The 22,692-nt window shown below is 43.1% G+C and overlaps 1 protein-coding gene across 1 annotated transcript in view; it reads right to left on the reverse strand.

The window, feature by feature from the left end:
• abcc2 (ATP-binding cassette, sub-family C (CFTR/MRP), member 2) overlaps positions 1 to 22,692 on the reverse strand; it is a 131,650-nt gene that overhangs the window by 64,433 nt on the left and 44,525 nt on the right. The window contains exons 12-13 of the mRNA XM_073026959.1: positions 21,649 to 21,786; positions 8,839 to 8,985 (exon numbers count right to left, since the gene is read on the reverse strand). Coding sequence (XP_072883060.1) covers positions 8,839 to 8,985; positions 21,649 to 21,786 — 285 coding nt within the window. The remainder of the gene's footprint in view (positions 1 to 8,838; positions 8,986 to 21,648; positions 21,787 to 22,692) is intronic.

A 22,692-nucleotide genomic window follows, 5' to 3' on the forward strand; every position in this document is an offset into this window, starting at 1 on the left:
AGAAAGCCCTACCTTCATTGAGAAAGCTCTACTTTCATTGGGAAAGCTCTACTTTCATTGAGAAAGCCCTATCTTCATTGAGAAAGCCCTACCTTCATTGAGAAAGCCCTACTTTCATTGAGAAAGCCCTACCTTCATTGAGAAAGCCCTACCTTCATTGAGAAAGCTCTACTTTCATTGAGAAAGCCCTACCTTCATTGAGAAAGCCCTACCATTAATTGAGAAAGTCCTACCTTCATTGAGAAAGACCTACCTTCATTGAGAAAGCCCTACCATTCATTGAGAAAGCCCTACCATTCATTGAGAAAGTACTACCGTCATTGAGAAAGTCCTACCTTCATTGAGAAAGCCCTACCATTCATTGAGAAAGCCCTACCTTCATTGAGAAAGCTCTACTTTCATTGCGAAAGCCCTACCATTCATTGAGAAAGTCCTACCTTCATTGAGAAAGCCCTACCACTCATTGAGAAAGTCCTACCATTCATTGAGAAAGCCCTACCTTCATTGAGAAAGCCCTACCTTCATTGAGAAAGCTCTACTTTCATTGAGAAAGCCCTACCATTCATTGAGAAAGCCCTACTTTCATTGAGAAAGCCCTACCTTCATTGAGAAAGCCCTACCTTCATTGAGAAAGCTCTACTTTCATTGAGAAAGCCCTACCTTCATTGAGAAAGCCCTACCATTCATTGAGAAAGTCCTACCTTCATTGAGAAAGCCCTACCTTCATTGAGAAAGCCCTACCATTCATTGAGAAAGCCCTACCATTCATTGAGAAAGTACTACCTGCATTGAGAAAGTCCTACCTTCATTGAGAAAGCCCTACCATTCATTGAGAAAGTCCTACCTTCATTGAGAAAGCCCTACCATTCATTGAGAAAGTCCTACCTTCATTGAGAAAGCCCTACCTTCATTGAGAAAGCCCTACCTTCATTGAGAAAGCTCTACTTTCATTGAGAAAGCCCTACCATTCATTGAGAAAGTCCTACCTTCATTGAGAAAGCCCTACCATTCATTGAGAAAATCCTACCTTTCATTGAGAAAGCCCTACCTTCATTGAGAAAGCCCTACCTTCATTGAGAAAGCTCTACTTTGATTGAGAAAGCCCTACCATTCATTGAGAAAGCCCTACCTTCATTGAGAAAGCCCTACCATTCATTGAGAAAGCCCTACCTTCATTGAGAAAGCCCTACCATTCATTGAGAAAGTCCTACCATTCATTGAGAAAGCCCTACCTTCATTGAGAAAGCTCTACTTTCATTGAGAAAGCCCTACCTTCATTGAGAAAGCTCTACTTTCATTGACAAAGCCCTACCTTCATTGAGAAAGCCCTACCTTCATTGAGAAAGCCCTACCTTCATTGAGAAAGCCCTACTTTCATTGGGAAAGCTCTACCTTCATTGAGAAAGCTCTACTTTCATTGAGAAAGCCCTACCTTCATTGAGAAAGCCCTACCTTCATTGAGAAAGCCCTACCATTCATTGAGAAAGCTCTACCATTCATTGAGAAAGCCCTACCTTCATTGAGGAAGCCCTACCATTCACTGAGAAAGCCCTACCTTCATTGAGAAAGACCTACCATTCATTGAGAAAGCTCTACCATTCATTGAGAAAGCCCTACCTTCATTGAGAAAGCCCTACCTTCATTGAGAAAGCTCTACTTTCATTGAGAAAGCTCTACGTTCATTGAGAAAGCCCTACCTTCATTGAGAAAGCCCTACTTTCATTGAGAAAGCCCTACCTTCATTGAGAAAGCCCTACCTTCATTGAGAAAGCTCTACTTTCATTGAGAAAGCCCTACCTTCATTGAGAAAGCCCTACCATTCATTGAGAAAGTCCTACCTTCATTGAGCAAGCCCTGCCTTCATTGAGAAAGCCCTACCATTCATTGAGAAAGCCCTACCATTCATTGAGAAAGTACTACCTTCATTGAGAAAGTCCTACCTTCATTGAGAAAGCCCTACCATTCATTGAGAAAGTCCTACCTTCATTGAGAAAGCCCTACTTTCATTGAGAAAGCCCTACCTTCATTGAGAAAGCTCTACTTTCATTGAGAAAGCCCTACCTTCATTGTGAAAGCCCTACCTTCATTGAGAAAGCTCTACTTTCATTGAGAAAGCCCTACCTTCATTGAGAAAGCCCTACCTTCATTGAGAAAGCCCTACCATTCATTGAGAAAGCTCTACCATTCATTGAGAAAGCCCTACCTTCATTGAGAAAGCCCTACCATTAATTGAGAAAGCCCTACCTTCATTGAGAAAGCCCTACCATTCATTGAGAAAGCTCTACCATTCATTGAGAAAGCCCTACCTTCATTGAGAAAGCCCTACCTTCATTGAGAAAGCTCTACTTTCATTGAGAAAGCTCTACTTTCATTGAGAAAGCCCTAGCTTCATTGAGAAAGCCCTACTTTCATTGAGAAAGCCCTACCTTCATTGAGAAAGCCCTACCTTCATCGAGAAAGCTCTACTTTCATTGAGAAAGCCCTACCTTCATTGAGAAAGCCCTACCATTCATTGAGAAAGTCCTACCTTCATTGAGAAAGCCCTACCTTCATTGAGAAAGCCCTACCATTCATTGAGAAAGCCCTACCATTCATTGAGAAAGTACTACCTTCATTGAGAAAGTACTACCTTCATTGAGAAAGCCCTACCATTCATTGAGAAAATCCTACCTTCATTGAGAAAGCCCTACCATTCATTGAGAAAGCCCTACCATTCATTGAGAAAGCTCTACCTTCATTGAGAAAGCCCTACCATCATTGTGAAAGCCCTACCATCATTGTGAAAGCCCTACCATTCATTGAGAAAGTCCTACCTTCATTGAGAAAGCCCTACCATTCATTGAGAAAGCCCTACCTTCATTGAGAAAGCCCTACCATTCATTGAGAAAGCCCTACCTTCATTGAGAAAGCTCTACCTTCATTGAGAAAGCCCTACCTTCATTGAGAAAGCCCTACCTTCATTGAGAAAGCCCTACCATTCATTGAGAAAGCCCTAACTTTCATTGAGAAAGCCCTACCATTCATTGAGAAAGCCCTACCATTCATTGAGAATGTCCTACCTTCATTGAGAAAGCCCTACCTTTCATTGAGAAAGCCCTACCATTCATTGAGAAAGCCCTACCTTCATTGAGAAAGCCCTACCTTCATTGAGAAAGCCCTACCATTCATTGAGAAAGCCCTACCTTCATTGAGAAAGCCCTACCTTCATTGAGAAAGCTCTACATTCATTGAGAAAGCCCTACCTTCATTGAGAAAGCCCTACCATTCATTGAGAAAGCCCAACCTTCATTGAGAAAGCTCTACTTTCATTGAGAAAGCCCTACCTTCATTGAGAAAGCCCTACCTTCATTGAGAAAGCTCTACTTTCATTGAGAAAGCCCTACCTTCATTGAGAAAGCCCTACCATTAATTGAGAAAGTCCTACCTTCATTGAGAAAGACCTACCTTCATTGAGAAAGCCCTACCATTCATTGAGAAAGCCCTACCATTCATTGAGAAAGTACTACCGTCATTGAGAAAGTCCTACCTTCATTGAGAAAGCCCTACCATTCATTGAGAAAGCCCTACCTTCATTGAGAAAGCTCTACTTTCATTGAGAAAGCCCTACCATTCATTGAGAAAGTCCTACCTTCATTGAGAAAGCCCTACCACTCATTGAGAAAGACCTACCATTCATTGAGAAAGCCCTACCTTCATTGAGAAAGCCCTACCTTCATTGAGAAAGCTCTACTTTCATTGAGAAAGCCCTACCATTCATTGAGAAAGCCCTACTTTCATTGAGAAAGCCCTACCTTCATTGAGAAAGCCCTACCTTCATTGAGAAAGCTCTACTTTCATTGAGAAAGCCCTACCTTCATTGAGAAAGCCCTACCATTCATTGAGAAAGCCCTACCTTCATTGAGAAAGCCCTACCATTCATTGAGAAAGCCCTACCTTCATTGAGAAAGCCCTACCATTCATTGAGAAAGTCCTACCATTCATTGAGAAAGCCCTACCTTCATTGAGAAAGCTCTACTTTCATTGAGAAAGCCCTACCTTCATTGAGAAAGCTCTACTTTCATTGAGAAAGCCCTACCTTCATTGAGAAAGCCCTACCTTCATTGAGAAAGCCCTACCTTCATTGAGAAAGCCCTACTTTCATTGAGAAAGCTCTACCTTCATTGAGAAAGCTCTACTTTCATTGAGAAAGCCTTACCTTCATTGAGAAAGCCCTACCTTCATTGAGAAAGCCCTACCATTCATTGAGAAAGCTCTACCATTCATTGAGAAAGCCCTACCTTCATTGAGGAAGCCCTACCATTCACTGAGAAAGCCCTACCTTCATTGAGAAAGACCTACCATTCATTGAGAAAGCTCTACCATTCATTGAGAAAGCCCTACCTTCATTGAGAAAGCCCTACCTTCATTGAGAAAGCTCTACTTTCATTGAGAAAGCTCTACGTTCATTGAGAAAGCCCTACCTTCATTGAGAAAGCCCTACATTCATTGAGAAAGCCCTACCTTCATTGAGAAAGCCCTACCTTCATTGAGAAAGCTCTACTTTCATTGAGAAAGCCCTACCTTCATTGAGAAAGCCCTACCATTCATTGAGAAAGTCCTACCTTCATTGAGCAAGCCCTGCCTTCATTGAGAAAGCCCTACCATTCATTGAGAAAGCCCTACCATTCATTGAGAAAGTACTACCTTCATTGAGAAAGTCCTACCTTCATTGAGAAAGCCCTACCATTCATTGAGAAAGTCCTACCTTCATTGAGAAAGCCCTACTTTCATTGAGAAAGCCCTACCTTCATTGAGAAAGCTCTACTTTCATTGAGAAAGCCCTACCTTCATTGAGAAAGCCCTACCTTCATTGAGAAAGCCCTACCTTCATTGAGAAAGCCCTACCATTCATTGAGAAAGCTCTACCATTCATTGAGAAAGCCCTTCCTTCATTGAGAAAGCCCTACCATTAATTGAGAAAGCCCTACCTTCATTGAGAAAGCCCTACCATTCATTGAGAAAGCTCTACCATTCATTGAGAAAGCCCTACCTTCATTGAGAAAGCCCTACCTTCATTGAGAAAGCTCTACTTTCATTGAGAAAGCTCTACTTTCATTGAGAAAGCCCTACCTTCATTGAGAAAGCCCTACTTTCATTGAGAAAGCCCTACCTTCATTGAGAAAGCCCTACCTTCATTGAGAAAGCTCTACTTTCATTGAGAAAGCCCTACCTTCATTGAGAAAGCCCTACCATTCATTGAGAAAGTCCTACCTTCATTGAGAAAGCCCTACCTTCATTGAGAAAGCCCTACCATTCATTGAGAAAGCCCTACCATTCATTGAGAAAGTACTACCTTCATTGAGAAAGTACTACCTTCATTGAGAAAGCCCTACCATTCATTGAGAAAATCCTACCTTCATTGAGAAAGCCCTAGCATTCATTGAGAAAGTCCTACCTTCATTGAGAAAGCCCTACCTTCATTGAGAAAGCTCTACCTTCATTGAGAATGCCCTACCATTCATTGTGAAAGCCCTACCATTCATTGAGAAAGCCCTACCATTCATTGAGAAAGCCCTACCTTCATTGAGAAAGCCCTACCTTCATTGAGAAAGCCCTACCATTCATTGAGAAATCCCTACCTTCATTGAGAAAGCCCTACCATTCATTGAGAAAGCCCTACTTTCATTGAGAAAGCCCTACCATTCATTGAGAAAGCCCTACCATTCATTGAGAAAGCCCTACCTTCATTGAGAAAGCCCTACCATTCATTGAGAAAGCCCTACTTTCATTGAGAAAGCCCTACCTTCATTGAGAAAGCTCTACATTCATTGAGAAAGCCCTACCTTCATTGAGAAAGCCCTACCATTCATTGAGAAAGCCCTACCTTCATTGAGAAAGCTCTACTTTCATTGAGAAAGCCCTACCTTCATTGAGAAAGCCCTACCATTCATTGAGAAATCTCTACCATTCATTGAGAAAGCCCTACCTTCATTGAGAAAGCCCTACCATTCATTGAGAAAGCCCTACCTTCATTGAGAAAGCCCTACCTTCATTGAGAAAGCCCTACCATTCATTGAGAAAGCCCTACCTTCATTGAGAAAGCCCTACCTTCATTGAGAAAGCCCTACCATTCATTGAGAAAGCCCTACCTTCATTGAGAAAGCCCTACCATTCATTGAGAAAGTCCTACCTTCATTGAGAAAGCCCTACCATTCATTGAGAAAGCCCTACCTTCATTGAGAAAGCCCTACCATTCATTGAGAAAGTCCTACCTTCATTGAGAAAGCCCTACCATTCATTGAGAAAGCCCTACCTTCATTGAGAAAGCCCTACCTTCATTGAGAAAGCCCTACCATTCATTGAGAAAGCCCTACCTTCATTGAGAAAGCCCTACCATTCATTGAGAAAGCCCTACCTTCATTGAGAAAGCCCTACCATTCATTGAGAAAGCCCTACCTTCATTGAGAAAGCTCTACTTTCATTGAGAAAGCTCTACTTTCATTGAGAAAGCCCTACCTTCATTGAGAAAGCTCTACCATTCATTGAGAAAGCCCTACCTTTCATTGAGAAAGCCCTACCATTCATTGAGAAAGCCCTACCTTCATTGAGAAAGCCCTACCATTCATTGAGAAAGCCCTACCTTCATTGAGAAAGCCCTACCTTCATTGAGAAAGCCCTACCTTTCATTGAGAAAGCCCTACCATTCATTGAGAAAGCCCTACCATTTATTGAGAAAGCCCTACCTGCATTGAGAAAGCTCTACCATTCATTGAGAAAGCCCTACCTTCATTGAGAAAGCCCTACCATTCATTGAGAAAGCCCTTTCATTGAGAAAGCCCTACCATTCATTGAGAAATCCCTACCATTCATTGAGAAAGCCCTACCATTCATTGAGAAAGCCCTACTTTCATTGAGAAAGCTCTACCTTCATTGAGAAAGCCCTACCTTCATTGAGAAAGCCCTACCATTCATTGAGAAAGCCCTACCTTCATTGAGAAAGCCCTACCATTCATTGAGAAAGCCCTATCTTCATTGAGAAAGCCCTACCATTCATTGAGAAAGCCCTACCTTTCATTGAGAAAGCCCTGCCTTCATTGAGAAAGCCCTACCATTCATTGAGAAAGCCCTACCATTCATTGAGAAAGCCCTACCTTCATTGAGAAAGCCATACCATTCATTGAGAAAGCCCTACCATTCATTGAGAAAGTCCTACCTTCATTGAGAAAGCCCTACCATTCATTGAGAAAGCCCTACCTTCATTGAGAAAGCCCTACCTTCATTGAGAAAGCCCTACCATTCATTGAGAAAGCCCTACCTTCATTGAGAAAGCCCTACCTTCATTGAGAAAGCCCTACCTTCATTGAGAAAGCACTACCTTCATTGAGAAAGCCCTACCATTCATTGTGAAAGCCCTACCTTCATTGAGAAAGCCCTACCATTCATTGAGAAAGCCCTACCATTCATTGAGAAAGCCCTACCTTCATTGAGAAAGCTTTACCTTCATTGAGAAAGCCCTACCATTCATTGAGAAAGCCCTACCATTCATTGAGAAAGCTCTACCTTCATTGAGAAAGCCCTACCATCATTGTGAAAGCCCTACCATTCATTGAGAAAGTCCTACCTTCATTGAGAAAGCCCTACCATTCATTGAGAAAGCCCTACCTTCATTGAGAAAGCCCTACCATTCATTGAGAAAGCCCTACCTTCATTGAGAAAGCCCTACCTTCATTGAGAAAGCTCTACCTTCATTGAGAAAGCCCTACCTTCATTGAGAAAGCCCTACCATTCATTGATAAAGCCCTACCATTCATTGAGAAAGCCCTACCTTTCATTGAGAAAGCCCTACCATTCATTGAGAAAGCCCTACCATTCATTGAGAAAGTCCTACCTTCATTGAGAAAGCCCTACCTTTCATTGAGAAAGCCCTACCATTCATTGAGAAAGCCCTACCTTCATTGAGAAAGCCCTACCTTCATTGAGAAAGCCCTACCATTCATTGAGAAAGCCCTACCTTCATTGAGAAAGCTCTACATTCATTGAGAAAGCCCTACCTTCATTGAGAAAGCCCTACCTTCATTGAGAAAGCCCTACCATTCATTGAGAAAGCCCTACCTTCATTGAGAAAGCTCTACTTTCATTGAGAAATCCCTACCTTCATTGAGAAAGCCCTACCATTCATTGAGAAAGCTCTACCATTCATTGAGAAAGCCCTACCTTCATTGAGAAAGCCCTACCATTCATTGAGAAAGCCCTACCTTCATTGAGAAAGCCCTACCATTCATTGAGAAAGCCCTACCTTCATTGAGAAAGCCCTACCTTCATTGAGAAAGCCCTACCATTCATTGAGAAAGCCCTACCTTCATTGAGAAAGCCCTACCATTCATTGAGAAAGTCCTACCTTCATTGAGAAAGCCCTACCATTCATTGAGAAAGCCCTACCTTCATTGAGAAAGCCCTACCTTCATTGAGAAAGCCCTACCATTCATTGAGAAAGTCCTACCTTCATTGAGAAAGCCCTACCATTCATTGAGAAAGCCCTACCTTCATTGAGAAAGCCCTACCTTCATTGAGAAAGCTCTACCTTCATTGAGAAAGCCCTACCATTCATTGAGAAATCCCTACCATTCATTGAGAAAGCCCTACCATTCATTGAGAAAGCCCTACCTTCATTGGTTGTCTCACAGTGCACCACCTTGCTTTTCTCTGAATTAAACTCCAGTTTCCAGGTTCCAACAGGCTTGGCCGGGGCCACTAGAGTCCTTTTGCAGTTGTCTTTAGTCTTACCTGACCACCAGTGGAGGCTGTGTTACATCTTGAGCTAACAGGTTTCAGAATGTCGGAGGATCCCCCAGATCTTACCTGGGTCATCGACGAGATCAGCATCGGTATCATTATCAGTGGAAATCTCAGTATGTTGAAGAGAGATATGGAGGTGAAGGCCTTTCCAGCATCCAAGACATGGTTCTCATCCACGGCGAGGTAGACAGCAAAGCTGATCAGAGAAACCTATGAAACATGTGCCTCAGTGAATCAAACAGACAATTCCCAGCCGTTCCAATCGACAGCAGACAGTCCAACTGCTTTGTGTACGTTGGAATGGGGTATGTAGCAACGTAGGAGCTAATGATCCCACAGACAGACAAGATCAGGCAGGATTTCAAAGCCTTTTAAACAGAAATTGTAAATTGCGAACGTCAGAAATTTCTGGTGAGATTTCACTGTTTGTGGGAAAATTGGCTCTTGTGTATCCTACATCACAACCCTGAGCTCAAGAACACCCCTCAGCGTTTCTGCAGGACTTTGGAGCATGTTCACAGTCTTGCATTCACCGACAAAAGGTGCATGAGATGATAAGAAGCAGAGATAGAGAGTGGACAGCCAGTGCATTTTACCCAGAGGGGGCAACGGCCAATACAAGGGAACAACGGTAAAGTGATTGGATGAAAGTATTGGGGAGACGACAGAGGAAAGTTTTCTTTTAATGCAGTGTTGTGGGTGCATGGAATGCATGGCCAGGGAGCGTCATAAATATTAGGGACATTTAAAAGACTCTTAGGTAGGGACATGGATGAAAGGAAAATGGAGGGCTATGTGGGAGGGAAGGGTTAGATTGATCTTGGAGCAGGTTAAAAGGTTGGCTCAACATTGTGGTCCGAGGGGCCTGTACTGTGTTGGTCTGTTCAATGTTCTTTGTTCTAAAGGCAAATCCCACCTCCTCAAGGACATCCGGGGAATTATCATTGTTTTTCTGCCAGTAACACTCTGCAACGGCAGGAAATGGAGACTTTCAGAATTTAGACTTGCTTTCAGAAGGCTTCCAAATCCTGCCCGACCTTGTCTATCTGTAGGGTCGCAGGTCACTGGCAAGATCATGCAGAGAAGAGTGAGTGGGGGGTGGGCCAACTAAAAGATGTGAGCAAGACCAGAGACACATGGGATTCCACAGATGCTGGAAACGTTGAGCAACACACCCGGAACGCTGCAGGAACTCAGCCAGAATCCACAGAGGGGAATAAACAGTCCACATTATGAGCTGAGAGTCTTCATCAGCCTGAAATGCCAATGTTTATTCCTCTCCACAGATACTGCCTGACCAGTTGAGTTGCTTCAGCATTTTGCGTGTGATATTCAAGAGCACAGAATTTACGGCATAGTGCTGGCCCTTTGGCCCGTTATAACCTACTCTAAGAGCAATGTAATCCTCCCCCCCCTCCGCCTAGTGCTCCGTTTTCCTGTCATCCGCGTGTCTATCTGATGGAGTCTCTTAATTGTCCCTAGTGTATCTTCCTCTACTACCCATTGTTCTATGCAGCTATCAGAAAAGACCTACCTCTGACATCCCTCTATACTTTCCTCCAAGCGCCGTAAAATGAAGCCCCCTCATATTACCATGCAAGGCAAAATGAAGGTGTTCCCAAAAATATGGTCACAGGAAGGGTGAACGAGTCTGTGACTACTCGAGAATTATTAGAGGATTTCAGAGTCAGAATCAGGTTTAATATCACTGGTATATGTTGTGAAATTTGTTATCTTTACAGCAGCAGTACAATGAAATACATGATAAAAAATATACAGAGAAAAAAGAATTAGAGTATATATATGTCTATTAGATAATTAAGTTAAAATAAGTTGTGCAAGAAACCCCCAGATATAAATAAGTAGTGAGGTACTGTTCACGGGTTCAATGCCCATTTAGAACTTGGATGGCACGGGTAGAAGCTGTGTGTGCCTTCAGGCTTTTGTACCTCCTTTCTGACAGTAACAATGAAAAGAGGGCATGTCTTAGCTGGTGGGGATCCTTAATGATGATGTCGCCTTCCTAAGCTACTGCTCTTTGAAGATGTCTTGGGTACTGAGCATCTATGTGTAACTACTAGACTTAGCTTCAGAGCCACAAGGCCATAAGACATAGGAGCAAAATTAGGCCATTCAGCCCATCAAATATGCTTCCATCATGGCTGATATAACATCTCTCATAAACCCATTCTTTTGCCTTCTCCCCATAACCTTTTATGCCCTTACTAATCAAGAACCTGTTAATCGCTGCTTTAAATATACCCAATGACTTGGCCTCCACAGCCGTCTGTGGCAATGAATTCCACAGATTCACCACCCTCTGCCTAAAGCAATTCCACCTCATCTCTGTTCTAAAGGGACATCATTTTTTTCTGAGGCTATGCCCTCTGGTCATAGACTCACCCTCGGTAGGAAACAGCCTCTGCACGTCCACTCTACCTAGGCCTTTCAATATTGATAAATTTCAGTGAGATCCCGCCTCCCTTCTGGAGCAGCACAGGGGCCACTAACAGAGACTGTTCCTGAAATGAAACATGACGGAGGGAAGCACGTCACACAGGACCTTGTCCAAGCAGTGGTGCTGTCAGGATGACATTTTGCCTCAAGTCGACAGCCTGTGATGACCTGTCTCACAAAAGGATCTAATCAATAACTTCTCCATCACAGCACACCAACATCACAAAGTGAGATCTGTTCAGACCTGCAAGAGGCCTTTTGCTAGAACTGGACCATTTGTAGACAAAGACCAGATCTTTGGTACCATAGAGACATAGAACACCACCACACAGTAGCAGACCCTACAGCTCATCTAGCCCATGTGGGCTTGATCCTCTGCCTAGTCCCATCTTTCAGAGAAGGACTTCTGAGAATCGGAGCAAGAGTGAGGCGGAAGCCATTTTGAATTTTACCGGTTTTCATCGGAGTTGAGAGAGGCGGGACTGCGCAGGCGTGTGACGTCGGGCAGCATCGTTGCGGGCAGTGGAGTGAGCCAGGAGTAGAGTGGAGGCCTAAGGGCTTTGGCTCAACGGGCTTCGGCGGAACCGGGCGAGGTGAGGCGAGGAAGACCGGAGCTGCAGAGCTCTCACAGCTAGTTGCTTGCTAAGTAGTCCTGCTTCCTTTTACACTTATAACTTTAAAAGTATTGTTAAATAGTGTGATAGTTAGCTGTATTGGGGCAAAGGGTTCTTGCATAACTAATACTAGTACATTAAATTAACTATATAGCATGGAGCAGGTGATGTGTTACTGCTGCGAGATGTGGGAACCGGTAGACCCCATTGAGGGACACGGCGACTACATTTGCAGCAAGTGTTTGTTGCTCGAGGAACTCCAGCTTCATATTGATGAGCTGCAGTCCGAGCTTCAGACACTGCGACACATCAGGGAGGGGGAGAGTTACCTGGACTCTGTGTACCAGGAGATAGCCACACCTAATAGATTAACTAATGTAGATTGCAGTCAAGCACAGGATGGTATGGCTATGAGTGAGGCAAGTAGGGGAATCCAGGAGGTAGGGCTGGAGGAGATGCAGGCCTTGCTCTTGTCCAACAGATTCGAGGCTTTAACTCCCTGTGAGGGCAGGAGCGGGGACTGTGGGGAGGATGAGCAACCTGCCCATAGCACCGTGGAGTGGGGGGCCATTCCAGAGGGAGGAGTCAATAGAAATGTTGTAGTAATAGGGGACAGTATCGTCAGGAGGATAGATAGGGTTCTCTGCAACCGAGAGCGAGAGTCCCAAAGGCTATGTTGCCTGCCTGGTGCCAGGGTTAAGGACATCTCTTCTGGGCTGGAGAGAAACTTGCAGTGGGAGGGGGAGGATCCAATTGTCTTAGTACACGTCGGTACTAATGACATAGATAGGACAAGAAAGAAGGTTCTGTTACAGGAATATGAGCAGCTAGGGGTCAAATTAAAAAACAGAACCTCAAGGGTAATAATCTCTGGATTATTACCTGAGCCACGAGCAAATTTGGCTAGGTTAAATAAAATTAGGGAGTTAAACGCGTGGCTCAAAGACTGGTGTGGGAGAAGTGGGTTTTGCTTCTTGGGACACTGGCACCAGTACTGGGACAGGAGAGAACTGTTCCGGAGGGACGGGCTTCATCTGAACCGGGCTGGGGTTAGTGTCCTGGCGAATCATATAACTAGGGCTGCAGAGAGGTCTTTAAACTAACTAGTGGGGGGGAGGATTCTAGAGAGCAAATAATTAAAAAGACAATGGAGAAGGTAATGGATGTAGGTAAAAGTGGAGGAGTAAAAAGACAGAGTGTGTCAGGAGGGAAAAGAATGTACGGAGATAAGCGTAAAGTTGTACAAAAGGAAAAGGTAGGAAATAAGTGTCAAACATATTTGAAAGTCCTTTATTTGAATGCACGTAGTATTAGGAATAAAATTGATGAGTTGACGGTACAAATAATTACGTATGGTTATGATATTGTGGCAATTACGGAAACATGGCTGCAGGGTGACCAGGACTGGGAATTAAACATACAAGGGTATTCGACAATTAGGAGAGACAGGCAAGAAGGAAAAGGAGGTGGGGTGGCTATGTTAATAAAGCAAGAAATCACTGCAATAAAGCGAAATGATATTGGCTCAAAGGATCAGGATAACGAAACAATTTGGGTAGAAATAAGAAATAGTAAAGGGAAAAAAGCAGTGGTGGGAGTAGTCTATAGGCCTCCAAACAGCTGTAACTCAGTTGGTCGGAGCATAAATCAGGAAATAGTTGGGGCTTGTAATAAGGGAACAGCTATAATTATGGGGGATTTTAACTTTCATATTGACTGGACTAATCAAGTTGGACACGGCAGCCTTGAAGAAGAGTTTATTGAGTGTATTCGGGATGGGTTCCTTGAACAATACGTTACTGAGCCGACAAGGGGGCAAGCAGTCTTAGATCTGGTCCTGTGTAATGAGACAGGACTAATAAAAAATGTCCTAGTAAAGGATCCCCTTGGAATGAGTGACCATAACATGGTCGAATTCCATATTCAATTAGAGGATGAGAGGGTTGGATCTCAAACAAGCGTACTGAGCTTAAATAAAGGAGACTATGATGGTATGAGAGCGGAATTGCTTAAGATGGATTGGGAAAATAGATTAAAGGGTAGATCGGTACTTGATCAGTGGTGTATATTTAAGGAGTTATTTTACAACTATCAAGAAAAATATATTCCACTGAAGAAAAAAGGGTGTAAAAGAAAAAATAGTTATCCATGGCTAAGTAAAGAAATAAAGCAAAGTATACGACTAAAAAGAAAGTTATATAAGGTAGCTAAATCTAGTGGGAAGATTGAAGATTGAGAAGCTTTTGAAGATCAGCAGCAAATAACAAAAAGATTGATTAAGAAGAGGAAGATAGATTATGAAAGTAAATTGGTGAAAAACATAAAAGCAGATAGTAAGAGTTTTTATAGTTACATAAAAAGAAAAAGGGTGGCTAAAGTAAATGTTGGTCCCCTAGAAGATGAGACCGGGAAATTAATAGCAGGGGACATGGAGATGGCGGAAATGCTGAACAAATATTTTGTATCAGTTTTTACAGTAGAGTTCACTCAAAATATCCCAACACTGGATAAACAGGGGGCTCTAGGGGGAGAGAAGGTAACTACGATTCAAATCACCAAGGAAATGGTACTTGATAAATTAATGGGACTGAAGGTGGATAAATCCCCTGGACCAGATGGCTTGCATCCTAGGGTCTTAAGGGAAGTGGCGGTCGGGATTGTGGATGCATTAGTGATAATTTTTCAAAGCTCGCTGGACTCGGCAATGGTCCCGGCAGATTGGAAAAATGCTAATGTAACTCCTTTATTTAAAAAGGGCAATAGACAGAAGGCTGGGAATTATAGGCCAGTTAGCCTAACATCTGTGGTTGGCAAAATGTTGGAATCAATAATTAAGGAAACAGTGACGGCATTTGGATAAACATAGCTTAATAGGACAAAGTCAGCATGGCTTTACAAAAGGGAAGTCATGTTTGACAAATTTGTTGGAGTTCTTTGAGGACATAACATATAGGGTAGATAAAGGGGAACCAGTGGATGTGGTGTATTTGGACTTCCAAAAGGCATTTGACAAGGTGCCACACCAAAGATTATTACTTAAAGTAAAAAATCATGGGATTGGGGATAATATTCTGGCATGGGTGGAGGATTGGCTTTCTAACAGAAAACAGAGAGTTGGGATAAATGGTTTATTCTCAGACTGGCAGTTGGTGACTAGTGGTGTTCCACAGGGGTCGGTGTTGGGACCCCAACTCTTTACAATCTATATTAATGATTTGGAAAAAGGGACTAAGTGCAACGTATAGAAGTTTGCTGATGACACAAAGATGGGAGGGAGTGTAATGAGTGCGGAGGACATTGAAACCCTGCAGGGGGACATAGATAGGCTGAGTGATTGGGCAGACATTTGGCAGATGAAATATAATACTGTCAAGTGTGAGGTCTTGCACTTTGGCAGGAAAAATAATAGAGCAAGTTATTATCTAAATGGAGAGAAACTGGAAAGTGCTTCTGTGCAAAGGGATCTGGGGGTCCTGGTGCAGGAAACACAAAAAGTTAGTATGCAAGTGCAGCAGGTGGTCAAGAAGGCCAATGGAATGCTGGCTTTTATTGCTAGGGGGATGGAGTATAAGAACAGGGAGGTCTTACTGCAGTTGTACCGGGTATTGGTGAGATCACACCTGGAGTACTGCGTGCAGTTCTGGTGTCCATATTTAAGAAAGGACGTACTGGCTCTCGAGGCAGTGCAGAGAAGGTTCACTAGGTTAATTCCGGGGATGGGTGGGTTGATGTATGATGAGAGATTGAGTAGATTGGGACTCTACTCATTGGAGTTCCGAAGAATGAGAGGCGATCTTATTGAAACATATAAGATTGTGAAGGGGCTTGATCGGGTGGATGCGGGGAGAATGTTCCCAATGATGGGTGAAACTAGGACTAGGGGGCATAATCTTAAAATAAGGGGATGCCGTTCCAGGACTGAGATGCGGAGAAATTTCTTCACTCAGAGGGTAGTGGGGCTGTGGAATTTACTGCCCCAGAGAGCTGTGGAAGCTACTACACTCAATAAATTCAAAACGGAGATAGACATTTTCCTGGATAAAAATGGCATTAGGGGATATGGTGAGCGAGCAGGTAAGTGGACATGAGGCTAGGTTTAGATCAGCCATGTGATCTCCTGGACCAGTTTTCGATAGCCTGGATGGGTCGGAGAGGAATTTTCCAGATTTTTTCTCCTCAATTGGCAACTCGGTTTTTTTCCCCCGGGTGATCACATGGGTTTGGGCGGGATGAATAATAAAATAAAATGGGCGGCATGGTGCCCTGTTGGTTGGCACCGTTGCCTTGTGGGATTCGGTGAAAACTAGAGTTAAGATTGGATCAGCCATGATCTTGTTGAATGGCGGAGCAGGCTTGAGGAGCTGATTGGCCTACTCCTGCTCCTATCTCTTATGTTCTTATGTTTCCATTCTTTGTTCATATCCCCCAAACACCTCCCATCCGAGTATTTACCTTAATTGTTACATTTGAGCCCACATTAACCTCTTTTGATTGCAGCTCATTCCACACTTGCACCACACTCTAAGTAAAGAAGATCCCCTTCAGGTTCCCCTTAAATATTTAAACTTTTACCCTTAACCTATGACCTCAAGTTCTAGTCTCACCCAATCTGAGTGAAAAAGGCTGCATGTATTCACTCGATCTATACTCCTCCTAATTATTTTTATCCCTTCATTCTCCCGCATTCCGGGGAATAAAGTCCTGACCTATTCAACCTTTCCCTGTAACTCAGGTCTTCAAGTCTTAGCAGCATTCCTGTAAGTGTTCTCTGCACTCGTTCAAACATATTGATGTCTTTCTTTTTGGAAGGTGACAAGAACTGCTCGTAACACTCCAAAGTAAACCTCACCAGTGTCCTAAACAACTTCAATTTAACATCTCAACATGCCACGATTTATGAAGGCTAATGTACTGAAAGCTCTATTTACTACCCTCTCAAGGTGTGATGCCACTTTCAAGGTATCATGGATCTTCTATTCCCAGGTGCTTTTGTTCTACAACACACCTCAGTGCCCTACCATTCACTGTCTAAGTCTTACCCTGGTTTGTCCTCCCAAAGTGCAACACTTCACACTTGCTTGCATTCAATTCCATCTGCCAGTTTTCCCAACAGCCAATGAAATTTGCGAGTGGTTTCCCAGAGATAATCTGGAAGTTCTGTGGAGATCAGATCTGGATTGTTCCTTATGCACAAGAACCCTCTCAAGAGGGTCTGTACTGGTCAATTGTTGTTGAACAAAGAAAAGTGAAAACAATTTCACTATTGCTTATTTCAAGCCTAAAGGGACCGAATTGGAAGTTCCTGCTTCTCGAAAGTTCGCTTTACACCACCTCGCTTTTAAGAAAGACCTACATTAGTACCTGTTTTCGCTAACCGAAAGAAATCCTAAGAGGATTTTCGCCTTCACGAAAAAAGGCGAAAAGCGAAAGTAGCGTTCAGCGTTTGCTTTGCAGCGAGCCATTATAGAGGAAGCGCGCACCCCGAATAGTGAGAGTGGCGCCACCAAGCGCCTTCCCCGGGAACTACACTCAGCATCAAGCCGCCATAGCTTTGAACTGTGTCTGTGAGCATCTGTGCTTTATCTCGATTTATTTTGTGCATCCGTTAGCAAGATGTGCCCTAAGGTATCAGAAAAGCCTTAGAAAGCTCATGAGGGTGTTACAGTTAGTGTAAAACTGGACGTAATTAAGCGTTTCGATCATGGTGAACGAAATAAAGACATTGTGCGTGCATTGAACTTGCCTGCGTCCACCATTCGTACTATTTACATGCAGAGAGAAAGAATCTTGAAAGCTGCCGATGTTACCGTTGGTTCTGCTAGTAGCAAAGTGGTTCCTGCTTTTACTATATGTTAGTGTTATTTTAGGTTTTATGTGTTATGTGGTAGGTTATTTTTTTGGGTCTGGGAATGCTCAAAAATTATTCCCATTTAAATAAACGGTAATTGCTTCTTCACTTTACACGATTTCAGCTTACGAAAGGTTTCATAGGTTTCGCTGTGCTTTCGGATGGCGGGGGAAACCTGTAATCAGTTTTTAACTTATATAAGGTCTAGGAAGTTGTGTTGGAAAGAGTGCCAAGGAGATTCACTGGGATTTTGACCAGACTGGAGAACTTTTGTTATAGGGAAAGATTGGATAATCTGGACAACACACACAAAATTCTGGAGGAACTCAACAGGCCAGGCAGCATCTGTGGAAAAAAGCATGGTCAAGGTTTCAGGCCAAGACCCTTCAGCAGGACTGGACTGAAACGTCAACCATATTTTTTCCCATAGATGCTGCCTGGCCTGCTGAGTTCTTCCAGCATTTTGTGGGTGTGTTGCTTGGATTTCCAGCATCTGCAGGTTCTCTCTTGTTTGTGATTGGATAAGCTGAAGTTGTTTTCCCTGGACAGAAAGAAGTTGAGGGGTGACCTGATAGAGGTCTGTTAGACTATGAGAAACTTAAATAGGGTAGACAGTCAGAATCTTTTTCACATGATAGGGGTATCAAAAACACAAGGGCGGGGGCTTGGAGATTTAAAGGGGACCTGAGGAATAAGCATTTTATACAAAGGTAGTTGATATCCGGTCAAAGAGTAACAGAGACAAAGTAATACAGCATGGAAACTGGCCCTTCAGCCCATCTCATTCATGCTGACCTTGACTGCTGTTGGTGTTGGTATTAGTTTGCTATTGTCACACGTTCTGAGATACAATGCTTGTATGCTTGTCTTGCATACTGCTCATACAGATTGCACGGTACGTTGAGGTAGAGAACAAGGTAAAACAATAACAGAGTGCAGAATAAAGTGTAAAAGCTACAGAGAAATTGCAGTGCACTAAACAATAAAGTACAAGATCTTACTGAGGCAGAGAGTGAGATCAAGAGGCCATGATGCCCATTTCCCAGCGTTTGGTCTATATCCCATTTATCCAAGTGTTGTTTAAATGCTGCTATTGTCCCTGCCTCAAACATTTCCTCTGACAGCTCTTTCCATATCTACACTGCTCTGTGAAAGAAGAAATTACCCCTCAGATCTCTTTTAAATCTTTCATTTCTCATCCTAAACCTAGTTATTTGTTCCCCTTGTCCTGACGAAGGGTCTTGGTCCGAAACGTCGACAGCGTTTCTCCCTATAGATGCTGCCTGGCCTGCTGTGTTCCAGCAGCATTTTGTGTGTGTTGTTATTTGTTCCCCTTCCCTGGTAACAGTCTGTGTGCATTCACCCTGTCTACGTCCCTCTTGATTTTATCATCATCATCGTGATGTGCCATGTCATATGATGTGAGCAATCATGGTCCATCGATGACCACGATTATTCTTGGCAAATTTTCCTATGGGCCTGGTTTTCCATCGCCGCCTTCTGGGCAGTGTCTTTGCAAGACGGGTGACCCCAGCCATTATCAATACTCTTCAGAGATTGTCTGCCTGGTGTCAGTGGTCACAGAACCAGGGCTTGTGATCTGCACCGGCTGCTCATCCGACCATCCACCACCTGCTCCCCTGGCTTCACATGATCCTGATCTGAGGTTGGCCAAGAGTGACCTGCAGGCTAGCGGAGAGAGGGAGCAACCTACACCTCCTTTGGTAGAGATGTGTCTCTATTCCACCACCCAACATGATTTTATACACCTCTACAAAGTCAAAGTAAATTATCAAAGTACTTACACGTTACCGTATACTAACTTGGTTCATTTTCTTGCAGGCATTTCCAGGACAATACAGACGTACAACAGAATTTATGAAAAACCATACATAAACAAAGACTGACAAACAACCAATGTGCAAAAGCAGACATACTGTACAAATAAAAAAACAGGTAAAATAAATAATACTGTAAACATGAGTTGTTGAATCCTTAGTTCAGCACTGAGGCAAATGAGGTTACCCATGGCGGATGGTTGTAGGATAATAACTGTTCCTGAACTGGTGGTGTGGGACCTAAGGCTCCTGGGACTCCTCCCAGTGATAGTAGTATCACCATGGTAATATGGGGAAACCAATTCAATCACCATGTTTAGGTATCAGTTACTCAGACATTTAAATTGGCAAGGCTCATAAGCATGTGCTCCTAAATGGGATTAGTACAGTTATGTATGGACTAGGTTCTGTGCCACACAACTCCAGGACTCTTTGACAGGATTTGGGACTGATTTCAGTCAGGAAGTATCTGCAACTTGCTGTCCATTAGTGACTGACACTCCGGGAACTCTTCAGGAGTCATAGAGTTTGTTTACAATCATCTCAGTTCTGTGCTTGAGATCTTCTGCACACATAATTTAACAGTGATACAAAGGAAGCCTATTAAGTTCCTTAGAATAGTTGGAGCTTCCTGCTACTTTGTATTGCGGGATTACAATTCATACTGTTGGTTAGTGTCTTATAATCAGTTGTTCATTTTAAGCAAAGAGGATTTCATTTCCAAAGATTGGTGTTAAGTTGTCAGAACTCTACATTGTTAGGATGGACGTGGGCATAGTAATAAGTCTTACACTAGCAAGGATATGCCAAAGATCTTTACAGTGTAAATTCTTTTAAAATGTCCTTTACTCTTTATGGGTTCCCTGAAGTCCATGTGATCTGGCTATAACTAACCCATTTGAGACTGTGAGGAAGGACAGGCAGATAATCGGGGAAAATTGTTGTCAGTGGGATGAGTTGAAGTGTAATGTGGGGGCAATGGAAAAGGGGTGATGAATACAGGACTGAAGGTGTTATATTTGAATGCTCGCAGCATACGGAATAAGGTAAATGATCTTGCAGCACAATTAGAAATTGGCAGATATGACATTGTCGACATCACTTAGTTGTGGCTCAGGCGATATTTGTGAGCCTAATCCGAGGATACGCCTTGTATCGAATCTGAGGATACACCTTATGTCAAAAGGACAGACAGGTAGACAGAGGGAGAGGGGTGGCTCTTTTGGTAAAAAGTGAAATCAAATCCTTAGAAAGAGGTGACAAAGGATCAGAAAACGTAGAATGCTTGTGGGTAGAGCTAAGAAACTGTAAGGGTAAAAAGACCCTGATGGGAGTATTTCACAGGCCTCAGAACAGTAGCAGTAGACGTGGGCTACTAATTACAATGGGAGATAGAAGAGGCATGTAAAAGGGCACTGTTACAATAGTCAGGCTACACACATAAAATACTAGAGGGACTCAGCAGGTCAGGCAGCATCTATGGAAAAGAGTAAACAGTCGATGTTTTCGGCCAACACCCTTCACCAGGAGACAACCTGATGCAAGGTCTCATCTCGAAACATCAGCTGTTCACTCTTTTGTGTGCATTGCTCGGATTTCCAGCATCAGCAAATTTTCTCTTCTTAAAATTACGGTAGTAACGGGTGAACTCAAAACGCAGGTAGACTGGGAAAATTAGGTTGGTGTTGAGGGAAGTGAGGGAATTTGTAGAAGGCCCACAAGATGGCTTTTTAGAGCAGCCTGTGTTTGAACCCACTAAGAAAAAGGCAACTCTGGATTGGATGTCGTGTAATGAACCAGATTTGATTAGTGACTCTAAACTGCTCTTGTTGTTTGAAGGATATTAGTGAAGTGTTTGAAATTATGAAACATTTTTGCTTTCCTTTCGTCAACTGGTCTCTGGACTTCCCTCTCCAATCTCTTCTATCTTGATCTATCTTTAATGTACCTTTTAAATTATTTGACCACCTTCCATTATATTTCCTTCCCACTCTTTGAGACATTTTCTCATGTTATAAGCACAATATCAATGCAGCTCATTGTTGTAATGATTCTCTGTCTAATGCACACCAGATTTTCACCAAAAAGACATCCTGATACTACATACAACACTTACCATGAATGGTGTACATGTAACAAGGAATATAGCCACAGCCAGCAAGAATGTGGACTTCTTTATCATTTTCAACTCCTTTTCCCTTACTTCGAAAATTTGCTGTTCAAAGGATGGTTCCCAGGCATACAATTTCATAACCTAACAAAATGAGAAAAGAATTAGCAAGCTTCCTGTGTCCTCATGAGGCCAAATGTCAGCCCTCATATACCCCGCACACCTCCCTCTGGAACAGGAACCCAGCAATGAACTTCAAGCCTCTCAGTCATGTACTATGACTCATCGGGAGATCTTCCCTCCTCATACCTCGAGCCTTGGACTCCCAGCTTCTATCTTCTGCTCGTGATCCACAAGCAGAACTGTCCTGATTTGTGATGTCACCAGAAAACTTCTACTAAAATTTGAGCAAGCTAGGGTTTTTCTCTTCGGAGCAAAGGAGGATGAAAGGTGATGTGATGGAGGCGTTTCAGACGATAAGATGGAGTGGACAGATAGCGCTTTTTCCCTGGGACAGCAATGGGTAATATTAGAGCGCATAATTTTAACATGATTGGAGGAAAGTTTAGGGGAGGTTGTCAAAGTAGTGTTCTTTTACACAGAGAGTGGTGGGGCCATGAAACACCCTGCTAGGGGTGGTGGTAGAGGGAAATACATTAGGGGCATTTAAGAAACTCTGAGAGAAGCATATAGATGAAAGAAAAATGGTGGTCTATGTGGGAGGGAAGCATTAGGTTGATCTTAGAGCAGGTTAAATGGTCGGCACAAACATTGTGGGCCGAATGGCCTGTACTGTGTTGTAATATTCTACATTCTAGATGTCATGTTGAAAGTATTCTAACTGGCTACATCATGGTCTTCCACAGGGGAGGAGATGGCTGGTGAGTCAGTGAAGTCCTGCATTCCATTGTTGGATAGGGGTTCTGCCTGGACATGGAGAGAATGTTTCTTATAGTTGGAGAGTCTCGAAGCAGAGAGGACAGCGTCAGAATAGAAGGATGTCCCATCAGAACAGAGGTGAGGAGGAATTTCTTTAACCGGAGATGGTGA

The sequence above is a fragment of the Hemitrygon akajei genome, chromosome 23, assembly GCF_048418815.1.
Source record: "Hemitrygon akajei chromosome 23, sHemAka1.3, whole genome shotgun sequence".
Lineage (NCBI taxonomy): Eukaryota > Metazoa > Chordata > Chondrichthyes > Myliobatiformes > Dasyatidae > Hemitrygon > Hemitrygon akajei.